The sequence below is a fragment of the Leptidea sinapis genome, chromosome 32 (assembly GCF_905404315.1).
Source record: "Leptidea sinapis chromosome 32, ilLepSina1.1, whole genome shotgun sequence".
Taxonomy (NCBI): domain Eukaryota; kingdom Metazoa; phylum Arthropoda; class Insecta; order Lepidoptera; family Pieridae; genus Leptidea; species Leptidea sinapis.
This window is the reverse complement of record NC_066296.1, coordinates 6671834-6696109: the sequence shown is the minus strand read 5'-3', so window position 1 is coordinate 6696109 and position 24276 is coordinate 6671834. Positions and strand designations below refer to the sequence as shown.

General features: G+C 38.2%; 2 protein-coding genes across 2 annotated transcripts in view; one reads left to right on the top strand and one right to left on the bottom strand.

The window, feature by feature from the left end:
- Nucleotides 1-24276, top strand: part of LOC126974412 (uncharacterized) — a 375370-nt gene that overhangs the window by 86152 nt on the left and 264942 nt on the right. The window lies entirely within an intron of this gene.
- Nucleotides 8350-24274, bottom strand: LOC126974434 (juvenile hormone esterase-like). Its single transcript, XM_050821925.1, has 3 exons — nt 24068-24274; nt 10799-12114; nt 8350-9247 (listed from the first exon to the last, which is right to left on the bottom strand). The coding sequence occupies exons 1-3, from the start codon at nt 24200-24202 to the stop codon at nt 9082-9084; spliced, it is 1617 nt and encodes a 538-aa protein (XP_050677882.1). The 5' UTR covers nt 24203-24274; the 3' UTR covers nt 8350-9081.

Below are 24276 nucleotides of genomic sequence, written 5' to 3'. Positions count from 1 at the left end.
GATAACTATATATAATAACCTAACTATCCTTAGTTTTACTTACTAGAGGTATACAAATCTTTCCTTTTACGCTTACTTACATTTCAATAATCTATCGACTTAAATCATTGGACTATAACTATATTGGATAGATAAGATCTTGTCATTAAACGGTGATATCAATGTATCCGTAACTAGAGATACGTTATTGAAAACGGCCGTTAAATAATAGTTCTGACCTTCGATAGCCTATGATAACAATTACTAACGCAGTCTATTTACCAATTAATTAATTAGTTTATTGAGTGTAAAGAGAAAGATTATTTTCAATGAGATTTTTATAAAATAGGTTAGAGCAACCATAGAATATAATTAAAATATAAGCAGGATGAATATATTAGTTATAATAGACTTCAAGCGTTGGTCCTGTTTATTTTTGGAGTAAGACAAAATGGATTTTAAATTTTATGAAATAAAACAATGATATAATAATGCATATTTCTAATAGGGAGTTGGGGGGTAGGGAGGGTAAGTGAATGCCGTAAAAAGTTCCTTAAAAAGCACATTGTGAAATCCACATCCTAATAAACTTCGGTGGCAGAAATTTTCAGGTGTTGACTAAAAATCATATTCGCCCTTGCTCGGTCAAAAACACAAACAAATCTATCCCTTGGAAACTGTACATTTTTCTATGATCCCAATTAGCCTAAATACTATTCCAGGTTATTTCTGTGCCAAATTTCATTAAAACCCATCCATTCTGGAGTGATAGAGCAGGGGTGCTCAAACGGTCGATCGGGATCGAATGGTCGATCGCGGGTGCTTTTTGAGTCGATCTCGAGAAAATAATCCGGTATAATAAACTAAAATCGGTAATTACGTACCATCTTATGAAAAGTATGCTCAGGACATGCAGTGTCATGCAGATTCAACATCCAAAGTCGCTCTTTAGTTAAGCTTAGAACTTTAGAACGCGTTTGTTTTGTAAGAACCAATAAACTCGCAATTTCGAATAATAATTATGAGTTTTTTCATTGACATTTAAGAGCACACTACACTTACCTTGACTAAAAAAATGCATATTTTGCGCAAAACTAATATCTATGTCATCGTGACACTCTACCTCGACGACAATCCTTCATCACACATACTTGAAGCCTCTCAGAGCCGATCGATCGTAGTCTAACAATTTTGAGGTAGATCGCCAGCAGTTCAAGCTTGAGCGGGCTGTGATAGAGTAACAAAAATCCAAACACCAAATGCGTCAATATAATTAGCAAGGTTTGCCATCAAGCTCTATCAACCATAGATCTAATATCCCACTGACCGTATCAACAGTTCTCTATCAATTACGTAATATGTTTTAGTTCATGATAAGATCAAATCAAATCAAAATCACTTTATTCATGTAGGTCACCGAAAATGACGCTTATGAATGTCAAAAAAACATTTATTTTTCTTATTGAATCTACTGCTACTTTGTTAAGGTTTGAGCTAATGATAAGAAGTAGCAAGAAAGTCATTGCCACTCTTTTAAATCAAGATTTACATTTTCATCATTTAACAAATCATTTCAATTACATTGTAATATATAAAGTGATGCAACAAACATGCAACAAACATGCAACAAACATGCAACAAACATGCTCATACGTCAAATAATCGATGCCTTACACGAGTAAGTCAAAAAAGTAAGTGTAAATTAATGCAAAACAAAAGTTATTGAGTACAGTAGCTGCATCATCCACGCACACCGATAATAAATAAAGGTATTCTGTGAGCATTTTATAAGCGACTAGTTGACCCGACAGACGTTGTTCTGTATATAATAAATAAAATAATGTTTCTTATGAATTTGTCAATAATATATCATAACATCAAGAATTATTTCGTAAAATATGCTCCCTGTTGTTACAATGAAATTGTTTTACGGCAGAACTGTCAAACCGTGCGTCAATAAATTCTCTCATAGAAAATATGTCCATACAAAACAAATATAGGACGACGGGGGACACATCAACGGAAAAACAAAATTGTTGTTTTTATTTAATACCGAACACTTTCATATTTATTCACCTTTTAAACCTTCCCTGGACTTCCGCAAATAATTCAAGACCAAAAGTAGTCAAATCGGTCCAGCCGTTCTTGAGATTTAGCGAGACTAACGAACAGCATTTTTTTTTATATATATAGATTATATACAAAAAAATGGCGTGCGTATAATGTATATTTCAGAAGTGAAACTTCTTTCGAAAAATAAATAAATATATAAAACATATAATTCGTTTATATTAATTATCCTAATCTGTTCTCTAAACAAAATGTTTATGAAAAATGAAAACGTAGAAACGTTCTACACTATCGTGAAACTTTATTGCGTTTCATCCGCAAAAAATTAACCCACATGCGCGCAAAAACTTTTACTTCAGAAATGATCCCGAATTCGTTCTGTGCACACTCGAGAACCTCGGATACGATATCCATATTGTTTAAATCATAAATTTGCGCAGCGGCCATCTTGGATGGAAGTCTGTAAGAACCTCAGATACTATATCCATATTGTTGAAGTGACAAAATTTGCGCGGAGGCTGTATACGTTTTCATTAGCAATGTTTCTAGCTGGACAGTTCTAAACATTTTCAGTGTTACCTACGTAATATAGAATTTTTAAATTCGGGAATAATTATGATGTATGGTAGGGCCATGTCTACTCTTGTCACTGCTTGTTCTGCAGATTCTTAACTGATTTTGGCATATCGCTCAAAGTACCTATGTCTTGTCATTTTACCAGTGGGAAGCTCCCTTGCACAGGATGCTGGCTAGATTATATGGGTATCACAACGGCGCCTATTTCTGCCAGGAAGCAGTAATGTGTATACATTATTGTGTTACAGTCTGAAGGGTGCCGTCATCTAGTGGAATTACTGGGCAAATGAGACTTAACATTTTATATCTCAAATTGATGAGCGCAATTCAAGTGCCACTCAGAATTTTAGGGGCTTTTCAAGAATCCTAAGCGGAACTGCATTGTACGTCCTGCTCAAATATCAATAAAATAAAACAATTGATAGTATTTTCCATTGTGCTAGAAACAAAACAAAGTTAAAAAATTCCAAGTCAGATCAACATTTAAAGTGCTTGACCCTTGATTGAAATCGAAAATTGAAACAAAAACTACCTGAAGCATTTTTGCTAACAAAAAACAAAGAGGTTTTAAAAAATTTAATATTTTTTTTCAATGAATGAACTGTATTGATAGTTAATAGTAAAACATTGGTGATTCGAATGAGAACCTGTTGTACAATGCTAGGCACTGGTAAAAATAGAATTTTTCACCCCCACTTTATTGCTCTGCTTTACTTTCGTCGGAGGTGACTCGTCACGGACAAGAGTAACACGAGGCTTAGTTTAGTAAGATTAATTACTTACCGGGGCACAAAGGTTTAGTAGGTAATGAGAAAGCTCACCGGCTACCTAAGGATGGAGCCTCATTTCCCTTCATAGCCTCTGAGCCCTTTTGTGGAGCTGGAGAATCCCTTATCCGCAATGTCCTAAGGAATCACGACATGCTTGAGGCAGCCAATTACTGGTCCTCGCTACCAGGCCATCGGCAAGCTAAGCTGCTCCTAGGCCAAACTCAACGTTAGTGTACCAAACAATGAATAAGGTTGGACAGGAAACAACTGAGTTCCTATCACAGGACAGGCGCGCTAGGGCAAGCAGCGGGCATTTTAGATAGGATTTAAGTGCATTTTAATCCCCTAATAATAAGAGATATCCAGAACGTCTGGTTGACAACTGCTCGAATCACAGTCTACCGTATAGCCTACTATGGGTGGGGCCCGGCCAACCGAAACACGCGGGGCTTCGGTCACCATTACGTCGCAACAAATATGAGGGTAGTCAGAAGGATAAATTTAAATCTACCCACCAAATCTTGCAATGACCTAACGATAATACTTAAATATAAATTTCATATTCTTAATTAAAGTATTGCATTATTTGCATTTGTAATAGACAGAATTGCACGGATTGAAGATAAAACCAAATCTCCACAAGTGGAGTAATATTCGGTCATTCTTATTTAGTTGCTCACATGCTTCTTCTTACTCATGTATTATTATGTTTTTATCCGTACCTTGGCATGATTTGTGTAGGATTAATTATTATAAGGCCGCACGGTTTTTGCCGCTCAAATACTAGCCAACCAATGCGGAAATGCTGCTAGTAGTGTAAGCTTTGTAAAGTTTTTACTACAGTTAATTAATATTATGTATTACGTTTAAATGAAATGAGTCTGTTTTAAATTAATTGTTGTGAAATACGTTACCGTGGACGTCTAGATATACTGTTCTCCTTCGGTGTTCAAAGAAGCTACTATTTTCTTACAATGTTTCGACTTCAAATTTCTCAGACAAATCTTGAAAAGGAAATACTCGTTATTATATTACATCTACTATTCCTAGTATACTAGCTTTTACCCGCGACTTCGTCCGCGTGGAAAGTTACATTGGGCAGCATTTTAAACTTTTCAAAGATACTTTGCATTTGCCTATTTAGGAAGAATTTGTAAAACGCTTGACTAAATATTTATTTATTTCTTATCAAGTAACTAAATGGTTTTTAATATAATATGTAATTTTATGGTTTCATCTTCGGTAATGACGAACTTCCATCCCATTCTCAACCCCTCCATTTATTATTTCGCAATAAAAGGTAAGCTATTGTCTTCCAAGCTCTAGTCTATTTTAGGCCTCAAAGCATAACAAACATACATTCACATTTATAATAGGGTATAGTTTGCTTCCTTCCATACTGTTTTGAGTGATTTAGCAAATTTTAGAGAGTTAAAAACCGGTCAACGGGCATTCCTGATGGAAATTATAAAAGCACCACTTATGGGCATCGGCAATACCAGTGGTCAAGAGATGCATTCCATTTATTGTTAAGTCTATGGTCTAGTCTAGACTAGACTTGGCAGGGGTGCCCAACCATTTCTTGGCAATGGACCATTAAGAGTTTTGTATTGTTAGCAGGGACCACGATGTACAATAAAAATAAACTGAATCAATCCGAAAAAAACTTTAATCAAAAAGTAGAATTTTAAAATTGCATTGCATTTGCATTGTATTCTTATTGCATCCAGGAGGGGTCCTCAAAGCTAACGCCTGACGGTGGATGATACAATGCGTTGTTGTTGCCTTAGGATTCTTCTGTTTTACTAACGTTGCCAGACAAGAGCGTGCTCCTAACATTGCCTTAATGTGACCTACGTGTGGTATTACCGATAAGTTTATTTTATTAATAAAAGTTGGGTTGGCAAAAAGCACAGTAATTTAATAAGACGAATATTTTCTCATTAAATATGGCATAATTATTGACAAACTGTATCGTCGTCCCTTTCTCTCCCGCTTGTCACAATGAGACAGATGAAAGAACGCGACAAGCACACAGTCAGAAATGAAAAGTATAGAGACGCTCTTTTTATAAACGCCCAGTTAACAATAATTAGGAATATTGTTTTTTGTGCACGGAAAGTCATTGCCGATAGAGTCGTTCTTTTTTTTTAAAACCCAGTAAAGAATGATTAGCAATATTGTATCTTGTGTACAAAAATTCATTGCCGGTGAATGTGAATGGCTTATAAGAACGTGAATAATTATAAACTAGTGCTGTTGGCACGGTAACACAGACGCATCGTTACCTAGTGATAATTGATACTTATTAACACCGCAAATGTGTAAAAGATAATCTTTTTTAGGCTTTCCGTACATAATTGTGTCAGTTGGTAGCAAGAGAAACATGTGAAGAATTTTACAAACCAAACAAGTCGAGTGTCGAGTTGAATAATTTCCTCGAGACTGATTTATGTATCACCACTAAAGGATTTAAGTGCGAGTGCTCTCCCAACTGAGCTAACCGTTCGAGTGACATATCGTCATAAAATCTTGTATGCTTTGTTCAACTCTCAGGCTGTGGCTTCATCTACAGGATCTACTTTTCAGTTGATAACCTGCTCAACCCCAATATTTGCATGTTAGGAAATTGACTTGAGATGTCGCTCTTTCAAATCTAAACAATTTGACGTTAATAAAGTGATAACCATCACTTCTAGGATTAATGCACAAAAATGAAAAAGTGTGTGCGTGTAATCTTTACGCGCGATCGAAGTAAAAATTAATAGTAATTAACTTTAGGAATAATTAACAGATACATTAATATATTACATTAAGTAAAGCCGTGTTACCAAGTAAGCACTCACGTATCACTGAAGAGCTAGGAGTATTGTTAGATTTTTGCTATTTTTTTTTTCTCGGAAACGTTGACGATATAACTCATCTTTTGAGCAAAGTTGGCATTTTCTCTACCTAAAATAAAAGAATGCCTTTATATTAATCAATATTATTTTGTCAAGTGAGATTTTAAATATTTTACAAAGAATGATATTATGTTATATTTTGATATTATCATTCTTCAGAAAATAAACACTTTAACTTTTTACAGGTCAAGTCATTATCAGGTTTTTGATTTTCTCTTTTAAGCTTATTAATTGACGAAAGAGTAAAATGTTCCTGAGATTCCGCCATTTTATTTGACTGATTATTATTTTCATTTTATATTTATAATTCATTAATACCATTTAAAAAATTTTCACTGACTAAATAAAATAATTGATATTAATAAATTGAAGGTTATATTATTATTAGCACATATCAATATGATGTTGTTATTGAATATTAACCAATATGGCTGTATGGGCTCGAACCCTTTGCCTATCCTAATAATGGAAACGAAAAACAAAAACCGAGAACAAATTAACGAATGTCAGAAAATTTCTGAAAACTAATATATTATTTATTGCAATGGTAGTAATAAAAACACTTGGAGATTAAAAAAAATATTACTGAGCAATTTGAGATATAGTTTTAAAACCATTACATTACAACGGCTTAAAAAAACTTTCAATTGACTTTTGTACTGAGCGTTACTTCCGTCAGAAAAAAAATCTGAGTGGGGGTACTCGTAACGTCGCGCCTAAAGAAGTTTTGTTTCAAAATTTGAAAATTTTGTAATATTGAAAGAATTTAAATATCTTTCGATAGTCAATATAATTCGTCAAATTGACACACACAAAAGTCCAATTTAGCCACATTTATAATTTGATAAAGGCTGTCATACAATGATATGTTCATGTCCGCTTACACTACATATGCCAAAAAATACCCTGGAAAAGATGTATTAAAGGCATAGAAGGCATTTAATTTTTTTAAAAATTGATTCCTTTCGAATTCTTTTTGATGTAATTTCTAATATACTAAACACTACTACCGTTTGGGACAAATGGCGCTCTGAGAGAGAAGAAGTGGGCGCAAGAAACTCTCCCAGAATTTTTTTTGCGCTCTTTTTAATCAAATATACAATATTGTATTGTCATTTCTATTGCTATAAAATAATCATAATCTAGCCCCATGCTGTCGGATCACTTAGATATATAAGGATTTACGATGGAGCCATTTTTAATAAAACATTTAAATTTATTTATAGATAATGCCTGAACAGTGGCTGGGACTTTATTATAAAAGTGTATACATTTACCCTAAAAGCTATTATGTATCTTATGAAGCCTACTAATTGCATACAAGGAATCCCTTATTTGTAGTGTTATAATAATGAAAATCAATATCAGCAATGATTGTCAAAAAAAAACTAACATTGCTGATATTTTAAACAACTGAAGTAAACTCAGAAATGTATAGATATGGCTGTCGAAGCTTGTTATGGTGTCATTTGTGGCATGTGCCATATTGTTATGACTTGATTTGTATATATTACTAGCTGACCCAGCAAATGTTGTATGTAGTAAAAAAAAATCAATACTTAAAATTTTTGGGGTATAAAAAATAGATGACGACCGGTTCTCAGACCTACCCAATATATCGTACATAAAATTTTGCAACCCTTTTGCGGATCTGTGGACGGCCCAGAATAATACAAAAATCGCGATACAAAAATAGGTTTCGATCGTAGAATGTTGAAAATTTGCACTAGTGTGTATTTTTCAGTGCTGAATCATAATAAAAAATAGTAAAGAAAAATTAAGGGGTTATTTTAAATACCTTATCCCTTATTGAAAACAAGATGTTCGGTGATTCTTGTTGATGGGACCTGCCCGATATGCACACAAAATGTCATGCAAATTGCTCCAGGAGTTTGGTAAACACCGGGACACGAGAATATTATATATAAGATGTATAGAACGTCATTGATTTAATCTCATATACAAGTCCAATGTAATCAGTGCACGAAATTTCCTGATGCAAATCAAATTATAATCTTGGAAATAAGTTATCATGCAAATAAAACCAAATAACCGTCTAAAGTAATAATTTATTTTATTTTTAACTCACAACATAGGTTACATAATTGGTATCTACAATGTTTCTATATATATATATATATATTATATTCGGATCATTATTATATTATCAATATATAAAAGGTATAAAGTTAAGTATAAGACCATATAGCCCAGTGGTTAGTGATCCTTCCTACTAAGCTAGACGTTTTGGGTTCGAATCCCGCTAGGTGCGACATTTATATGATGAATATGGATGTTTTTTTCCGAGTCATGGATGTTTATATGTATAAATGTATGTTTAAGTATGTATATTGTATTAAATATATCGTTGTCTTGTACCCATAGTACAGCTATGACTTGTTTGGGGCAATATAATTTGTGTAGAATTGTGTTAATATTATTATTAAAATTATACCTAAGAATAAACCAAGAATATGCAACTTGACTATATCGCTGACAACACTGTGAATACAATGATAATTCTAAAGTTTTCCGAATGTCAGGCAGCCTTGAAAATAAACGCGGGAAACGTTTTACGTCCGAATAAACCAATCATAAGCAATATGTTTATTTGAAAACATCTTGCATATTCTTTGTTTATTCTCAAGTACCAAGCTTATTTGTAAGGCCGAAAGAACTTATACCTAATATTTATACGGACGATATGACTATCTAAAAAGAACAGCCTAAGTCTGATAATCCTAATAATTTGGGTTCTTGTAACTCGTATCCATTAAAAACTATTACAAATCCACTCCAGAAATTTTATAAATGCTGTCCCAAAACTTCACCATTTCCACATCCAAATCTACTCCAGGTTTTAAGGTTTCATCTATGTCCAAATAGCCTTTGCTGGTGCTTTTGTACTCAGGCCATTTGACATTGAAAGACGAATCTGGAGTCGGGTTCCTGAAAATTAATAAAATATAATATATTTTTTTAAATTTTGTATTGTTTTAATTAATCAATTCGAGATGGAAGGAAGACACAACCATAATTATCTCGAGTTAAAGATACACTTCAATTGTAATAGATACGCCACGCCACATTTTAGGCACGTCATTTAAATGGCCCTTTTTTACCACAATGGCAGAGTGTGTAGAGAAGGATTTGCTCATTTTTAACAGCGCAAATGGTATAACAAATTAAAGTATGCCAAAATTTTTGAACGATGTGGGACTCGAATCCGTCCTTCTCGGGTTACGTCCCAGCGCTCTACCAACTAAGTTTGTTCAACTCTCGCGTTGACTCGTTGGGACGTAGCCCTAGCGTAGGTTCGAGAAGGGAGAGACAGATATTGCACACCAATGACAAATGAAAAGGCTATTTGAAACAATGAATAAAAGAAATAGTGAAAACAAGGATGTATTAAATATTATATAACTTTTTAAATTAAATTAAAAAGGGGAAAACTTGATTAAATAAACTTTTTCGCGTTGCAAGCTTCGTATTTCTTTTTAAATAAAATAAAATAAGGTTACTAAAATGTATTTTTATTCAATACTATTATTTCCATTAACAGGATTTATACAAGTCGCCAGTAAATATTTTTTTCACTTCTAAAATGTAACCAATAGGACCAAAAAATTCGACTCATATCTCTATTTATGGAAAAGGAGGAGAAGCGAAAGTTCGGGTCACCTGATCCTAAGTAATCCTCCCCTCCCTTACTCTCTCTTGCTGCACCAGAGGAATTGCAAAAGCGTTGTCTGCCTTTAGGGAAGGTGTACGCGCTTTTAAAATCTGGAGGTAATAGATAGCTGTACCACGTGTGAGGCTCGTGTACGGTCGCTGCTTGTGTGTGGTGCCTGCTTTTATATTGATAACTAGCTGACCCAGCAAACGTTGTATTGCCGATATTAAAATCGCGATACAAAAGTAACTGTTGATCGTAGATGGGTGAAAATTTGAAGTTGCATGTATTTTTAATGCTGACTCATAATCAAACAAATTTAAAAAAAAATGTAAAAATAATTAAAAAAAAATCGTGTGGACCACCCTTAACATTTAGGCGGATGATAAATAAATGTTGTCCGATTCTCAGACCTACCCAATATGCACTCAAAATTTCATGAGAATCGGTCAAGCCGTTTCGGAGGAGTTCAAAGTTTAACACCATTACACGAGAATTGTTTGTAAATCTATAATTGCTCCTAATACCTTTACTTATTTACAGTGTCTGCGAATTGATACATCTACTGCACTTCTTACTCTTTTAAGATCTTTTTTGATTTATCACTTTTTAATATTTTATCTTCTCTTTATAAGGAAAGTCGTTCCACAGTCTGGTTTTTGGCACGTACGAGTACGTGCTACAAAGTTCCTTGGCACTTGGTAATTTAAAATCACCTAGATTACAAAAAATCTATTCATTGACAATACAAGGTTCAATTAGTTTAAGTATCAATGAAACCACATATCGACAACATGAACTAAATTATAGTAAGAAAAAAAAATTACCCATATTTCGCAAAATTCGTTAACAGCCGGCATATTTGTTGTATCATTTTGTAACCTTTGCTATTTTTGTCGATAGGTAAGTTGTATTTACTTGCGTAAAAGATATACATTAAGTCATCCATATGCGCGAACCCTTTAGCACCGGGCACATATTGCGCACCTCGGTGTGCAAAGATATTTCTCTCCGTCACTGCACTAAATTTGTAAAGAAATATTTTGCTTTTACTTGCTTTACTTATGAGCCGTATGAAATAGTGAATAGGATAGATAAATGTTGTATCTGAACAATATTTCATATATTTTTTCATGTATTCAATGGAATTCGTGGGTGTTCCTGCGAAATAACGATCTATAATTGCATCCGAGGCTTCCAAAATCTTAGCCTGTGGTGCGTGATATAAGATCCTTAGTGGCACAAAAAGTTCTGGATTTTTATTGTATCTTAATATGTATTCTTTGAACGCACGTGCGAAAATTAAACATTCTTCACTCGTGTAACCAAGCATTATATCATTGTCAACACTATTTCTTTTGCGCAATAGAGTAGCCGGATCTTCAAGTAAAAAAGCGTTTTGGCCAAAATCTTTTTCTACAACCGGCGTAAAAGAGTACATTTTCATTACATTGTCAGCACCGTCTTCGCATTGTAATATGTGAGGACTAACATCAATAAATTTTTCAGCTGGTACGCTTTGCAAAAACTCAAGTAGTTCTTCAGGATTTTTAGTCTCACATCCCAATTGTCGTCCAAGTAAAAAGGCTCTTCTTGTAGATTCGAATGGATATAACCAGTCACCAAACAACACACCACTCATTGCAATTATTCTCTTGAAAAGTCCTTTTGATAATGGTGATATAAGATGTAACGACGTTGCTGCTGATCCGGCACTTTCACCAAACAGTGTGATGTTATCACAGTCCCCTCCAAACTTTGCTATATTGTTCTTAACCCATTTTAAAGCTGCAACTTGGTCTTTCATCCCAGCATTGCCTGGAACTTCCTTAGTATTCAAGCACAGGAACCCAAAAGCTTCCAATCGATAATTACACGTAACAATAATTACTTCATGGTTGATTAAAAAATCTGGTCCATACAATTCGGCGTTACCCGTTCCCCACTTGAATGCCCCTCCATGGATAAAAAACATCACAGGCAGGGGTTTTTTGGGAGTGAGATCTGGAGTGTAAACATTCAGGTACAGGCAGTCTTCATTACCAGTTTCTATTATGTCTTCAATTAAATCTCTCTGAGGGCATTTCGGACCATGTTCTGTGGCTAATCTGACGCCATCCCAGGGCAATGGTGGTTGAGGTTCCTAAAAGTATAATTTTACATATAATTGTAACTTTATTATTGGAGTTTACTCCTTAAGAATCGATTTTCATATAAGGCACCCGGTATGAGAAAAATATGGAGTTTGGAGGGTAAAACCTACTCATCAAAGAGAAAATAGTAAAGTTTTTCTCATTTAAATAAAAAAAAGACTTGGTCGACTTACAAATAGGCAACAATTAGCATTGTATTTTCCTGTCGGCCACCTAGCGTTACTTTTGGAAATTATTTTATTATGCAATAAGAAGTGTTGTGGCTAATGGACGTTAGTGTTAAGTGATCACCGCCGCCCACATTCTCTTGCAACACCAGAGGAATCACAAGAGCGTTGCCGGCCTTTAAGGAAGGTGTACGCGCTTTTTTTGAAGGTACCCATGTCGTATCGTCCCGGAAACACCGCACAAGGAAGCTAATTCCACAGCTTTGTAGTACAAGGGAGAAAGCTCCTTGAAAACCGCACTGTGGAGGACCGCCACACATCCAGATGGTGGGGATGATATCCTTACTTGTGGCGTGTCGTGCTAAGGTGGAAGTCGGCGGCAGGAATCAGGTTGAACAGCTCTTCGGAACACTCCCCGTGATAAATGCGGTAGAAGACACACAATGAAGCGACATCTCTACGCAACGCCAAGTGATCCAGCCGTTCACAGACTATTGAGTCCCCGACAATTCGAGCTGCTCTACGTTGCATGCGGTCAAATTGATCGAGCAGATACTGGGGTGCGCCAGACCAGAGATGACAGCAATACTCCATGTGTGGCCGGACCTGCGCTTTGTAGAGCGCTAGAATGTGGGCCGGCTTGACGTATTGCCGTGCTCTATTGATGACGCTCAGCTTCTTTTTTTTTTGAGAGGAGAATGGAAATACATTTACGTATTTACGCCCCGGAACGGGGCGTAATATGTCGGACTCGAGTGTCCGCGTAGGCGGACACCCCATACCGACTAAAACCTCCTCTATGCTGTTAGCCATGCTTTTACAGCGAAATAGGACATGGGCCGTGGAGGCCGCAAAGACTACGCAACAACAGTCGCGGGGCGTCTCCTAAGGAGACTCAAACCTCGGACCGGCTGTGTGCTTGTGGGAAGGAGACCAGCTTCTTCGAAGCCATTTTGGCTTTGCCCTCCAGATGGCCACGGAATTGGCAATCGCTCGAGATTTCTGGGTCTCGCCCAGTATTCCGATACTAGGCGAGGCTTTATTCTCTTAAAGCCTCGCCTAGTATGTACGCCTTGAAGTATTGCCGTGCTCTATTGATGACACCCAGCTTCTTCGAAGCCAATTTGGCTTTGCCCTCCAGATTTGGCAATCGCTCTAGACTTCGAGACCCAGTATTCCGATACTAGGCGAGGCTTGAAGGGAAGTGTTCTCGAAAAGCGGTGATACGACAAATGGGTTTTTTTTATTGGTAAACGCGCAAACTTGAGTCTTCTGGAGGTTAAATTGGACAAGTTTCAATTTACCCCATTCCGCGACCTTCTCGAGAGAGGAATCGATAGAAGACACAAGTTTCTCCCGGCACTGGACGATGATTTCCCGAGAGAGACCTGCATGGCTCGTGTATACGGCATCACCAGTGCTGTCATCTGCATAGCAATGTATGTTGGATGTGTCCAACATATCATCACAAACTCTTTCGTATTTCCAAATCGAACACTGAATCTATCGAGTAATACAATATAATGGTTTTCGATAGATGGCGCTGATCACAGATTTTTATAATTAGGTACCTGACCATAACAAAAATCACTATTAACTATGAAGTTATCTTTTTTAATATCTATAAATATTTTTACTAACACGCTTTTATTATCTTCTGCTGTATGTCTGTTTGTAACCCACTCCATTGGATTTGTTTTTGTTTAATACCTGTTCAAAGAGAATCGTTCTTGAGGAGTAAACTCCAGTCGTACGTCGGAGCTGACACACTTATATATCAATTATATACATTAAATACTGTAATGAAATATAGATTGTTCTATCATCGTTGGATTTTCGTAAGTGATCAATACCACCATTGTGTTACGACCTCCCCATATATATGGGGATAACAACAAAAAGAAGTAAAATTTTGAGACACGCCAAAGACTAACTTGTGGACTAACATTTATTTCCGACCAAAACTAGATATTATGAAGTTTTATAAACCTTCCTTTGAAACTAACAGTCTCAAACAAACGTCCAACACTAAATAGCTAAAAATTTTGCTAAGTGTATTTTTTCGGTATTCAAGGAAGCTTTGTGCTTGATACAACAAATAATTATATATGTGTGGACTACATTAGCATATTATACACATACTAACGTACATTCTATTTTAAGCATCGCTGTATGTTTGATATAAATCTTAAAACTCGAATTCTTAGACAGTATTATAATTCAAGTTATGAATATAATTATCTCTGAGATGGCGTTTTTTTCTTGAACATGAATTAAGTATTTTGGTAGTGAATTATTTTATGTATGCTGGTAAATACCATCATGGATATTATACAATTTTGATTTTTAATTAAAAAAGAATATTGTTCCTTATTTTAATCTTTTATAACAGCTTCTCTTTATTAATTGTAGATATATATCTTGTAGTAATTAGCCTTAACACATGGTCGGATTTGGTACGACTGGACCAAGGGACGGTCCGGTGGGCGTTTTTGGGAGCCTCGCACAATATCGTCCACCGTCGTACTTGGTACGGTCCAGACTGTAATAATAATAGTTTTGTGCGATGAATAATTGAATATGATCCGGTATGTACCGGACCGCGTCTGATGATTCGGCCGGACCCAATCCGACCATGTGTTAAGGCTAATTACTACAAGATATATATCTACAATTAGTAAAGAGAAGCTATTATAAAAGATTAAAATAAGGAACAATATTATTTGTCCATGTTTTCCATGTCCGACCAACGTCGTACCTATACCATTACTATATCATGACCATAACTCTTATTAGTATAATTTATGGATCTATAAGTAAAGCTCTATGATAATATAAACTAATCAATAACAAAATGAATTTGAGTGACTAGATAAAAATCTGATATTGTATTTATATTTCATAATATATTCATTAAGTCTATTTGTATGTTTCTGGTGAATGCCGTTAAAGGATTTATCATTTTCTGGCATGTGGTGGTGTTTTAACTATAATTGATCCGATAGTCAATCCTGTAAATGATCTAATAGCAAAGAGCCTCTACCATTATCTCAAGTCTCTCACTTAATAACTGCAATATGGGTCAGGTATAGTAGGTATATAGCTGTTTTAGGAACAGCGTGCGTCGTGCGGAAGTTCCTTGGTCTATCGCCCTTTGATAATCACCTGCGTGCGTGAAACCGCAACTAATGCTTAGTGCATTTTTATAATCTCTAATAACACTTTTCTGCACATCAAAACGGAGTCGAACTTCCAGGAATATGCGCATAAAATTTAATTACTCCTGCAATGGATATAGTTTGTCCTTCTACTTTATTAATGGTTACCGTGTAACTTAAGCTCACGGAAACTGTACACGTTTAAAATTAAATGGAGAATTATTAGGAATTAAATAAATTCGAAGTACTGAATGTAGAGTCGTTATATGTCAGTCTTACTCAAAGTGGCCGATAACGCCTCTTGTGATCATTAGAGACCTAGAGGGGGGCGTTAATGGGCCCAGAAAATAATGGGGGGCATTGGCGTGATTTACGCGAGTGATAGTTGATTTGTAAAGTCGTTTGTATTACTTTATAATTTAAATTTTGAATAAGGGTATTTGTGCATTCATCTGTGATCTTACGGATCTATGAAAAAATATTATCTGTATATACGTTTTTGTATGATGGCTTCTTTGAAGAATCACGGATACGAATTTAAAACGTATGAGTGCAGATACGCCCTAATTTGTATATATTCCCTGTATGATGGTATGAAACTAGGAATACTTGTACTAGGAGTGTATAAAAAATTGGGGGCGCTAAAAAATAATTGATTTAAAAAGGGGTGGTAAAAGAAATAAGTTAGATAATCTGGGAGGATCATAATCTCGGAGAATCTTCGGAGCTTAAAATTATTTTCAATTTAAGATAATATGATGACAGAAATATGCCGAAACCCCAACAGACAGCTAACTTTAGTCACAGTTGTTGAATAGCGGCCAAGTGCGAGTCGTACTCGCTCATGAGGGTTCCGTAGCAGCAAGTAACATGATATAAAAGTTATATAAAAAAGAAAATGATATTAAATTATATAAATAGAAAAGTCAAAAATTCTTTGTTCAAAATCATACAGTTCAAATGAACTCTTTTCATTTATAACGTATTCTTAATAAAAACTACTTACTAGATCTCTTTCAAACCAATTTTCCGTGGAAGTTTGCATGATAATATATTTTTTTTTATTTTTATCATTCTCTTATTTAAGATTATCAATACCATTTTTGAAGACACACGTATGGTATACGTTTGACGAAAAAAATTTAGAGTTTCAGTTCTAAGCATGGGGATTTAATTTTTATTTAATTTTTTTCACATCTAATTTTTTTTTTCTATATTTGTGTGAAAATATTAATACGGTTCACAGAATATATGCATACTTAAAGAAACGTAAATACATGAACATCTATGACTGGGAAACAAACATTAATATTATTCATCATATACATGTTTGCATATTTTATATTTTATAATATTTATATGTTATAATTATCATAAGGTGGAGTTGTAAAAGGGATTTGATGCAACAAAAAAAAATAACGGGTTGCACTCCAGGAGTTCCGGCAGAAGTGAAAACTTGAAGATTAACGTGAACATTAAGTTTTAGTCCACGATTATAGTGATACCACGATACCACTCTCGTTTCAAGGCAATGCACCGTTTTCAAGAAAATAACGAAAAAAAAACATCTAACCACAAAACGAGTAAATAAAACGTTACAGAGCACTAGCATGGCTGCGGAAGGCTGAAGACAAAGCAGAACACAGGAACATACACGCAACTTCGATAGCCAACTTTTAAAAATGTCATAATTTGAGATTAGGTTATAATGATTTTGTCTCTGGAACGGTGCATAGTATCAGGAGTGAGGGGGCACCCACCTCCCCATTCCCCCCTCCTCCAACACCCCCTCGTGCTACGGGATACTAAGTTTTAACCGTGTTTGGTATTTATTTTTATGGAATAGGAGGACAAACCAGCGTACGGGTCACCTGTTGTTGAGTGATCACCGCCGCCCACAATCTCTTGCAACACCAGAGGAATCACAGGAGCGTTGCCGGCCTTTAAGGAACGTGTCCGCGCTTTTTTTGAAGGTACCCATGTCGTATCGTCCCGGAAACAACGCACAAGGAAGTTCATTCCACAGCTTTGTAGTACGTGGAAGAAAGCTCCTTGTAAACCGCACTGTGGAGGACCGCCACACATCCAGATGGTGGGGATGATATCCTAACTTGTGGCGTGTCGTGCGAATGTGGTATTCGGCGGCAGGAATCAGGTTAAACAGCTCTTCGGAACACTCCCCGTGATAAATGCGGTAGAAGACACACAATAAAGCGACATCTCTACGCAACGCCAAGTGATCCAGCCGTTCACAGAGCACGGGGTCCCCGACAATTCGAGCTGCTCTGCGTTGCACGCGGTGCACCAGACCAGAGATGACAGCAATACTCCATGCGTGGCCGGACCTGCGCTTTGTACAGCGCTAGAATGTGGGCCGGCTTGAAGTATTGCCGTGCTCTATTAATGACGCCCAGTTTCTTTGAAACCAATTTGGCTTTGCCCTCCAGATGGCCACGAAATTGGCAATCGCTCGAGATTTCGAGACCCAGTATTCTGATACTAGGCGCGGCTTCTAGGGAGGTGTTGTCGAAGAGCGGTGATACGACAAATGGGGTTTTTTTAGTGGTAAACGCGCAAACTTGAGTCTTTTGGGGGTTAAAGTGGACAAGGTTCAATTTACCCCACTCCGCGACCTTCTCAAGAGAGGACTCGATACGAGACACAAGTTTCTTTCTGGTAATTAAGCCGATCTTAATTTGTTTTAGTTTGATTTTTTTGGCAATTAGGTACTCATTTTGACAAGACATAACTTTAATTGACTTTCTTCTTTATTTACTTACTAAAAATACAAACAATAAAATAAAAAAAAGAATTTAGGGTGTGGCCTCCACTGGCTGCAATAAATACTGCACATTCGTGGCATGCTGCAGGTTTTTTATGAGTTCTTGGCTAATACGCTCCTATTTGACCGTAATATTAATTTTAAGGCTCGAGACCGAGGCAATGGCCTTGAGGAATTGAGCTGAGCTAGGTTACCTCTCCTGTACAAGATCGCCATAGTTTTAATTAAGATTTTTCAATTAATTACACACATAGTGTGTCATATTAAATAGTATTGGTGTACAATAAATAAATGTAATAATAATAATTATTATGGACTTACTCTCTTTATTTATATAGATTTAGCGAAAACCGGTGATCCTCAGTCCTCAATATCGCTTGAATGTATGGAGGGGAAAAGAGCTTCATGGGCGGTTTTACCGGGCCCTCTATGGACATGATGTAGACACGATTTAACTTGTGACCTGGCTACGATTTGGTGAAACAGAAGGATTTGCCTGTGCAATTGCTGATGAAGTTATCAAGACGAATAACTACCGGAAATATGAGATAGGATGGCACAGTATACAAATGTCGGGCGTGCCATCATCCTGGTGAGTCTATCAGACATATTATTTCTGCTTGTTCTCGTCTTGCCAAGTATTTGCACAGACACAACCAAGTAGCCAGGATTATCCATCAGCAACTTGCTCTTCGATACAATCTTGTGCATTTTGAAGTCCCGTATTATAAGTATACTCCGGAGCCGGTTCTGGAAAACTGCCGTGCCAAGCTCTACTAGGACCGATCTATCATCACGGACAGAACTATCATTGCTAATAAGCCTGATATTGTGTTGGTCATCAGATCCTACCCCATCAGAAACTACCCCAGGAGGGTACCGGATCTTGTAGAGCCGGAGAATGCCTCTCCGAGCATTCGCGCTCGGGCTGCCCCTCGTATTCTGGGGAGGGCACAGTACCGCGTATGTCACAGAACAAACAGGGCAGCAACACCTCGGCACCCCGCTCCACGCTTAACGTGGACTTTTGTAACATCCGAGAAATTCACTCCAACTTAAACGCCGTCCACCACCACCTTGAGACGGCGCAGCCGGCCTTGTGTTTCCTTACGGAGACGCAGATATCTCGACCTAGCGATACGTCATATTAAACGTACCCCGGGTACAAAATTGAGCATAATTTCATGCCTCATGCCGGGGTATGTGTGTACGTTAGGGAGGATATCTGCTGTCGCCGTCTCGGCAATTTTGAGGGTAGTGACCTGTCTACTCTCTGGCTCCGCGTAGATTTAGAGGACCGCGTCCGCATCTATGCGTGTGTCTACAGGTCCCAAAGTGGTAACGCAGAAACGGATCACCTCATGGGCTGCGTTCAAGCGGCATTTGATGACGTGCTTGCTCAGATCCCCTTCGCTGAAATCGTAGTCTTGGGTGATTTCAACGGGCACAATGCCGAATGGCTTGGATCACGTACTACAGACTACGCAGGGTGATCTGTGCATAATTTTGCATTGGCGTATGGTCTGTCCCAATTGGTTGAGTCGCCAACGCGGCTCCCGGATGTGGATAGCCACATGCCGTCCTTATTGGATCTTCTGCTGACTACACATCCCGATGGTTACCAGGTCTCTGTCGATGCCCCTCTCGGAACGTCCGACCATTGCCTGGTCAGGAGTGTAGTGCCTATCCGAGCCAACGTCGCAGACCACCAGCGACCCGCCGCGTTTGGCACTACAAGTCAGCAGATTGGGATAGGATGCGTTCCTTTTTTGCATCCTACCCTTGGGGCAGGGTTTGTTTCCCTTCGGATGATCCTAGTGCCTGCGCCGTTGCAGTAGCCGATGTGATACTGCAGGGCATGGATATTTTTATACCAAGCTCTGTAGTACCGATCGGTGGCAGATCACAGCCCTGGTTCGATGCGTCAGTTAAAGCAGCATCTGACTGCAAAAAACAGGCGTATCGAACTTGGGTTGCGGCGCTGGGCTCAAAGGATTCGAACTGCAAAGTTCTGAAGAGTAAATATAACCGTGCCTCCAGATTTTTTATGCGGCAAATCGCCCGTGCGAAATCGAAGCACGTCGTCAAAATTGGCGAGCAGCTTTCCAGCTACCCGACCGGGACACGCAAGTTCTGGTCGTTGTCGAAAGCTGCTCTTGGTAACTTCAGCCAGCCGTCCATGCCACCGTTGCACATGAGAAATGACACCCTGGCCCATACGGCAAAAGAGAAAGCCGATCTCCTGTGCACTCTTTTTGCCTCCAACTCGACTCTTGACGACAACGGAAAAACACCGCCGACCATCCCGCGGTGTCAGAGCTCTATGCATGAAGTACAGTTCAAACAGTTAACTGTTAGGCGAGCTCTTTTTTCGTTGGACGTCAGGAATTCGAGCGGGCCGGATGGCATTTCTCCAATCGTGCTTAGAACGTGTGCCCCTGAGTTGACGCCGGTGCAAACACGTTTATTCCGGCACTCTTATTCAAAAGGCGTAGTCCCTGATTCATGGAAGTCAGCCCTTGTCCATCCGATCCCAAAAAAAGGAGACAGTTCCGATCCGGCAAACTACAGGCCTATTGCTATTACCTCCCTACTCTCCAAAATCACAGAGAGCATAATTAACCGCCAGCTCTTGGTATACCTTGAGGTTCACCAGTTGATCAACGACCGGCAGTACGGCTATCGCCATGGTCAGTGGACTGGCGATCTTCTGGTATACCTTACACATAGATGGGCGGCGGCTATTGAAAGCAAGGGGGAAGGCCTGGCAGTTGGTCTGGATATAGCGAAGGCCTTTCGTCGTGTATGGCACAAGGCGCTCCTCGCAAAACTTCCATCATTTGGACTTTCCGAGAGCTTATGCAAGTGGACCTCCAGCTTCCTCACTGGGCGCAGCATACAGGTCGTTGTCGACGGTTATTGCTCGAATCCCCGTGAACGCTGGAATGCCCCAAGGCTGTGTGCTATCTCCCACGCTGTTTCTTCTGCATATCAATGATATGTTGGACACCGCCAACATGCATTGCTATGCAGACGACAGCACTGGTGATGCCGTATACACGGGCCATGCAGGTCTCCCCTCGGGAAAACGTCGAGCAGTGCCGGGAGAAACTTGTGTCTTCTATCGAGTCCTCTCTCGAGAAGGTCGCGGAATGGGGTAAGTTGAACCTTGTCCAATTTAACCCCCAGAAGACTCAAGTTTGCGCGTTTACCACTAAAAAAACCCTATTTGCCGTATCACTGCTCTTCGAGAACACTTCCCTTAAAGCCTCGCCTAGTATCGGAATACTGAGTCTCGAAATCTCGAGCGATTGCCAATTCCGTGGCCATCTGGAGGGCAAAGCCAAATTGGCTTCGAAGAAGCTGGGCGTCATAATTAGAGCACGGCAATACTTCAAGCCGGCCCACATTCTAGCGCTCTACAAAGCGCAGGTCCGGCCTCACATGGAGTATTGCTGTCATCTCTGGTCTGGCGCACCCCAGTATCAGCTCGATCCATTTGATCGCGTGCAACGTAGAGCAGCTCGAATTGTCGGGGACCTAGCGCTCTGTGAACGGCTGGATCACTTGGCGTTGCGTAGAGACGTCGCTTCATTGTGTGTCTTCTACCGCTTTTATCACGGGGAGTGTTCCAAAGAGCTGTTCAACCTGATTCCTGCCGCCGAATTTCACCTTCGCACGACACGCCACCAGTTACGATATCATCCCCACCAACTGGATGTGTGGCGGTCCTCCACAGTGCGGTTTTTAAGGAGCTTTGTTCCTCGCACTACGAAGCTGTGGAATGAGCTTCCTTGTGCTCTGTTTCCGGGACGATACGACATGGGTACCTTCAAGAAAAGCGCTTACACCTTCCTTAAAGGCCGGCAACGCTCCTGTGATTCCTCTGGTGTTGCAAGAGAGTGTGGGCGGCGGTGATCACTTAACACCAGGTGACCCGTACGCTCGTTTGTCCTCCTATTCCATAAAAAAAAAGATCGGTTAGAGCGTCGGGCATTTATTGTTGATATCACCGTTCCGTGTGATGATAACCTTGTGAAAGCTGAGATAGACAAATTGTCGAAATACCTAGATCTGGCACACGAGGTAACAGACATGTGGGATGTTGATTCAACAATAATTGTCCGAATAGTCGTTTCCGTAAGCGGTCTTATAGCAAAGAGCCTCTACCATCATCTTAAGAGGCTCTCGCTTAATAACTAGATTAAGGGTCAGTTACAGAAAGCAGCTGTTTTGGGATCGGCACGCATTGTGCGGAAGTTCCTCAGTCTGTCGCCCTTACCACCGGCGGAATTGTCGTGAACCAACGCCGGCGGGACTCTATTTTTTATATTTATATTTGTAATATTGTTTTTTTATATATATAAATGTATAAAATAACATGAAATTGTAATAAAGATAATAATAATTACAAGCTGGCCCCTTCCCATGTACATGGAACCAACAACACAGCTGGTGCGGCTTGTGAAGCAGCTGGAAAAGCTAAAGCATGCAAATGGAGGAGTCTAGGCTCCTAGTCCACGGGTTCCTAGCATTATAAGACTTTTAAAAGAAATAGCAAAAAGTTTTGTTGACATCACAGGAGACCGAAGAGCTGGCTTCTTCCTCGGACAAAGAATTAGTCTAGCTATTCAAAGGGGGAACGCTGCCACTATCTTCGGAACCTTGCCTAGAGGGACTCTTTTAAATAATATATTTAAGTTATCATATTATATATTTAAAGGTCTATAGTTTTAGGTTAATTGTTCTAGTATATATTATTTTACTAACTATTGTATATTTTGTATTTTTTGATGTTCGAATCAAAAAAAAATTCACTATGTACGTAGGTCACACGTGTTTTGCGTAACTTAAAAAAACAACATGTTATAACCAAAATATTATGTTTATTGCTTTTCAAAATACTCTCCTTTACGTTTTAAATAATTTTTTCATGCGATAGAACCATTTTTCAAATCAGGTGGAGCACAGATCTGAAGGCATATTTTCTACGAACTGATTGAACGCTATCACTGCCTCTTCGGAATTGGTAAAAGTGAAACCTCTCATCAAATCTTTGATTTTGGGGAAAATAGAGAAATCACAGGACGCTAGGCAAATATCATATCACAATATTACTATAATAGTTATGATATTACATAAAGTTTTTGCCTCATTTAATTTTACTATAACATTTAACTGTGCATGAAAAACAATAGGCATTATTTAATTACATTATATGAGTACTTAAATGAGATAAAAAAAAGCTTTGATTGACATCAAGATTTAGATATGTGCCATCAGGTCTATGGTAATAGTTTTGGTATTTCTAATGTGTTTTCGGCTTTCGAATCCATAATATGCACGCTAATTCGATGGTTGGTAAAGCTCACAAGAGCTTTACCAACCATCGAAGCGGAATCACAAGATTCCGCTGACAATATCGGTAGCGGTGATCATTTATCATTATGGGTAACACAACGGCGCCTATTTCTGCCGTGAAGCAGTAATGGAGGCATAACTAGTGAAATTACTGGGCAAATGAGACTTAAAATATTATGTCTCAAGGTGACGACCGCACTTGTAGCGCCACTCAAAAAATTTTGATTTTTCAAGAATCCTGAGTGGCACTGCATTGTAATGGGCAGGGCGTATCAATTATCATCAGCTGAACGCCTAGCTCATCTTGACCTATTTTCTTAAAAAAAAAAACAAAATATCTAATGTTTTGCAAAGGACTTCAATCACATAAGCATCGTGATACTAAATAAATATATTAAAAAAGGAAACACGAAAACCATTCTTAAAAGAAGTCGGTTAATTATTAATTTAGTTAAAGAATCTAATTGGTATTTACCATGAATCTTAGTTTCCCCACCGGTGGTGCCGCATATGGTATGCCTTTGAAGCTGTAATATCGTCCATCCTTAGTGACTGTTTCTAATTCAGCACCTTCCAGTATACCTTGTTCCACTTCGACACGCACCATCATAGAAACTAATTATATTTACGAAATTTTATTTATTATTCTCAGAGAAATAGAACACGTTGTATCGCAATGGAGCA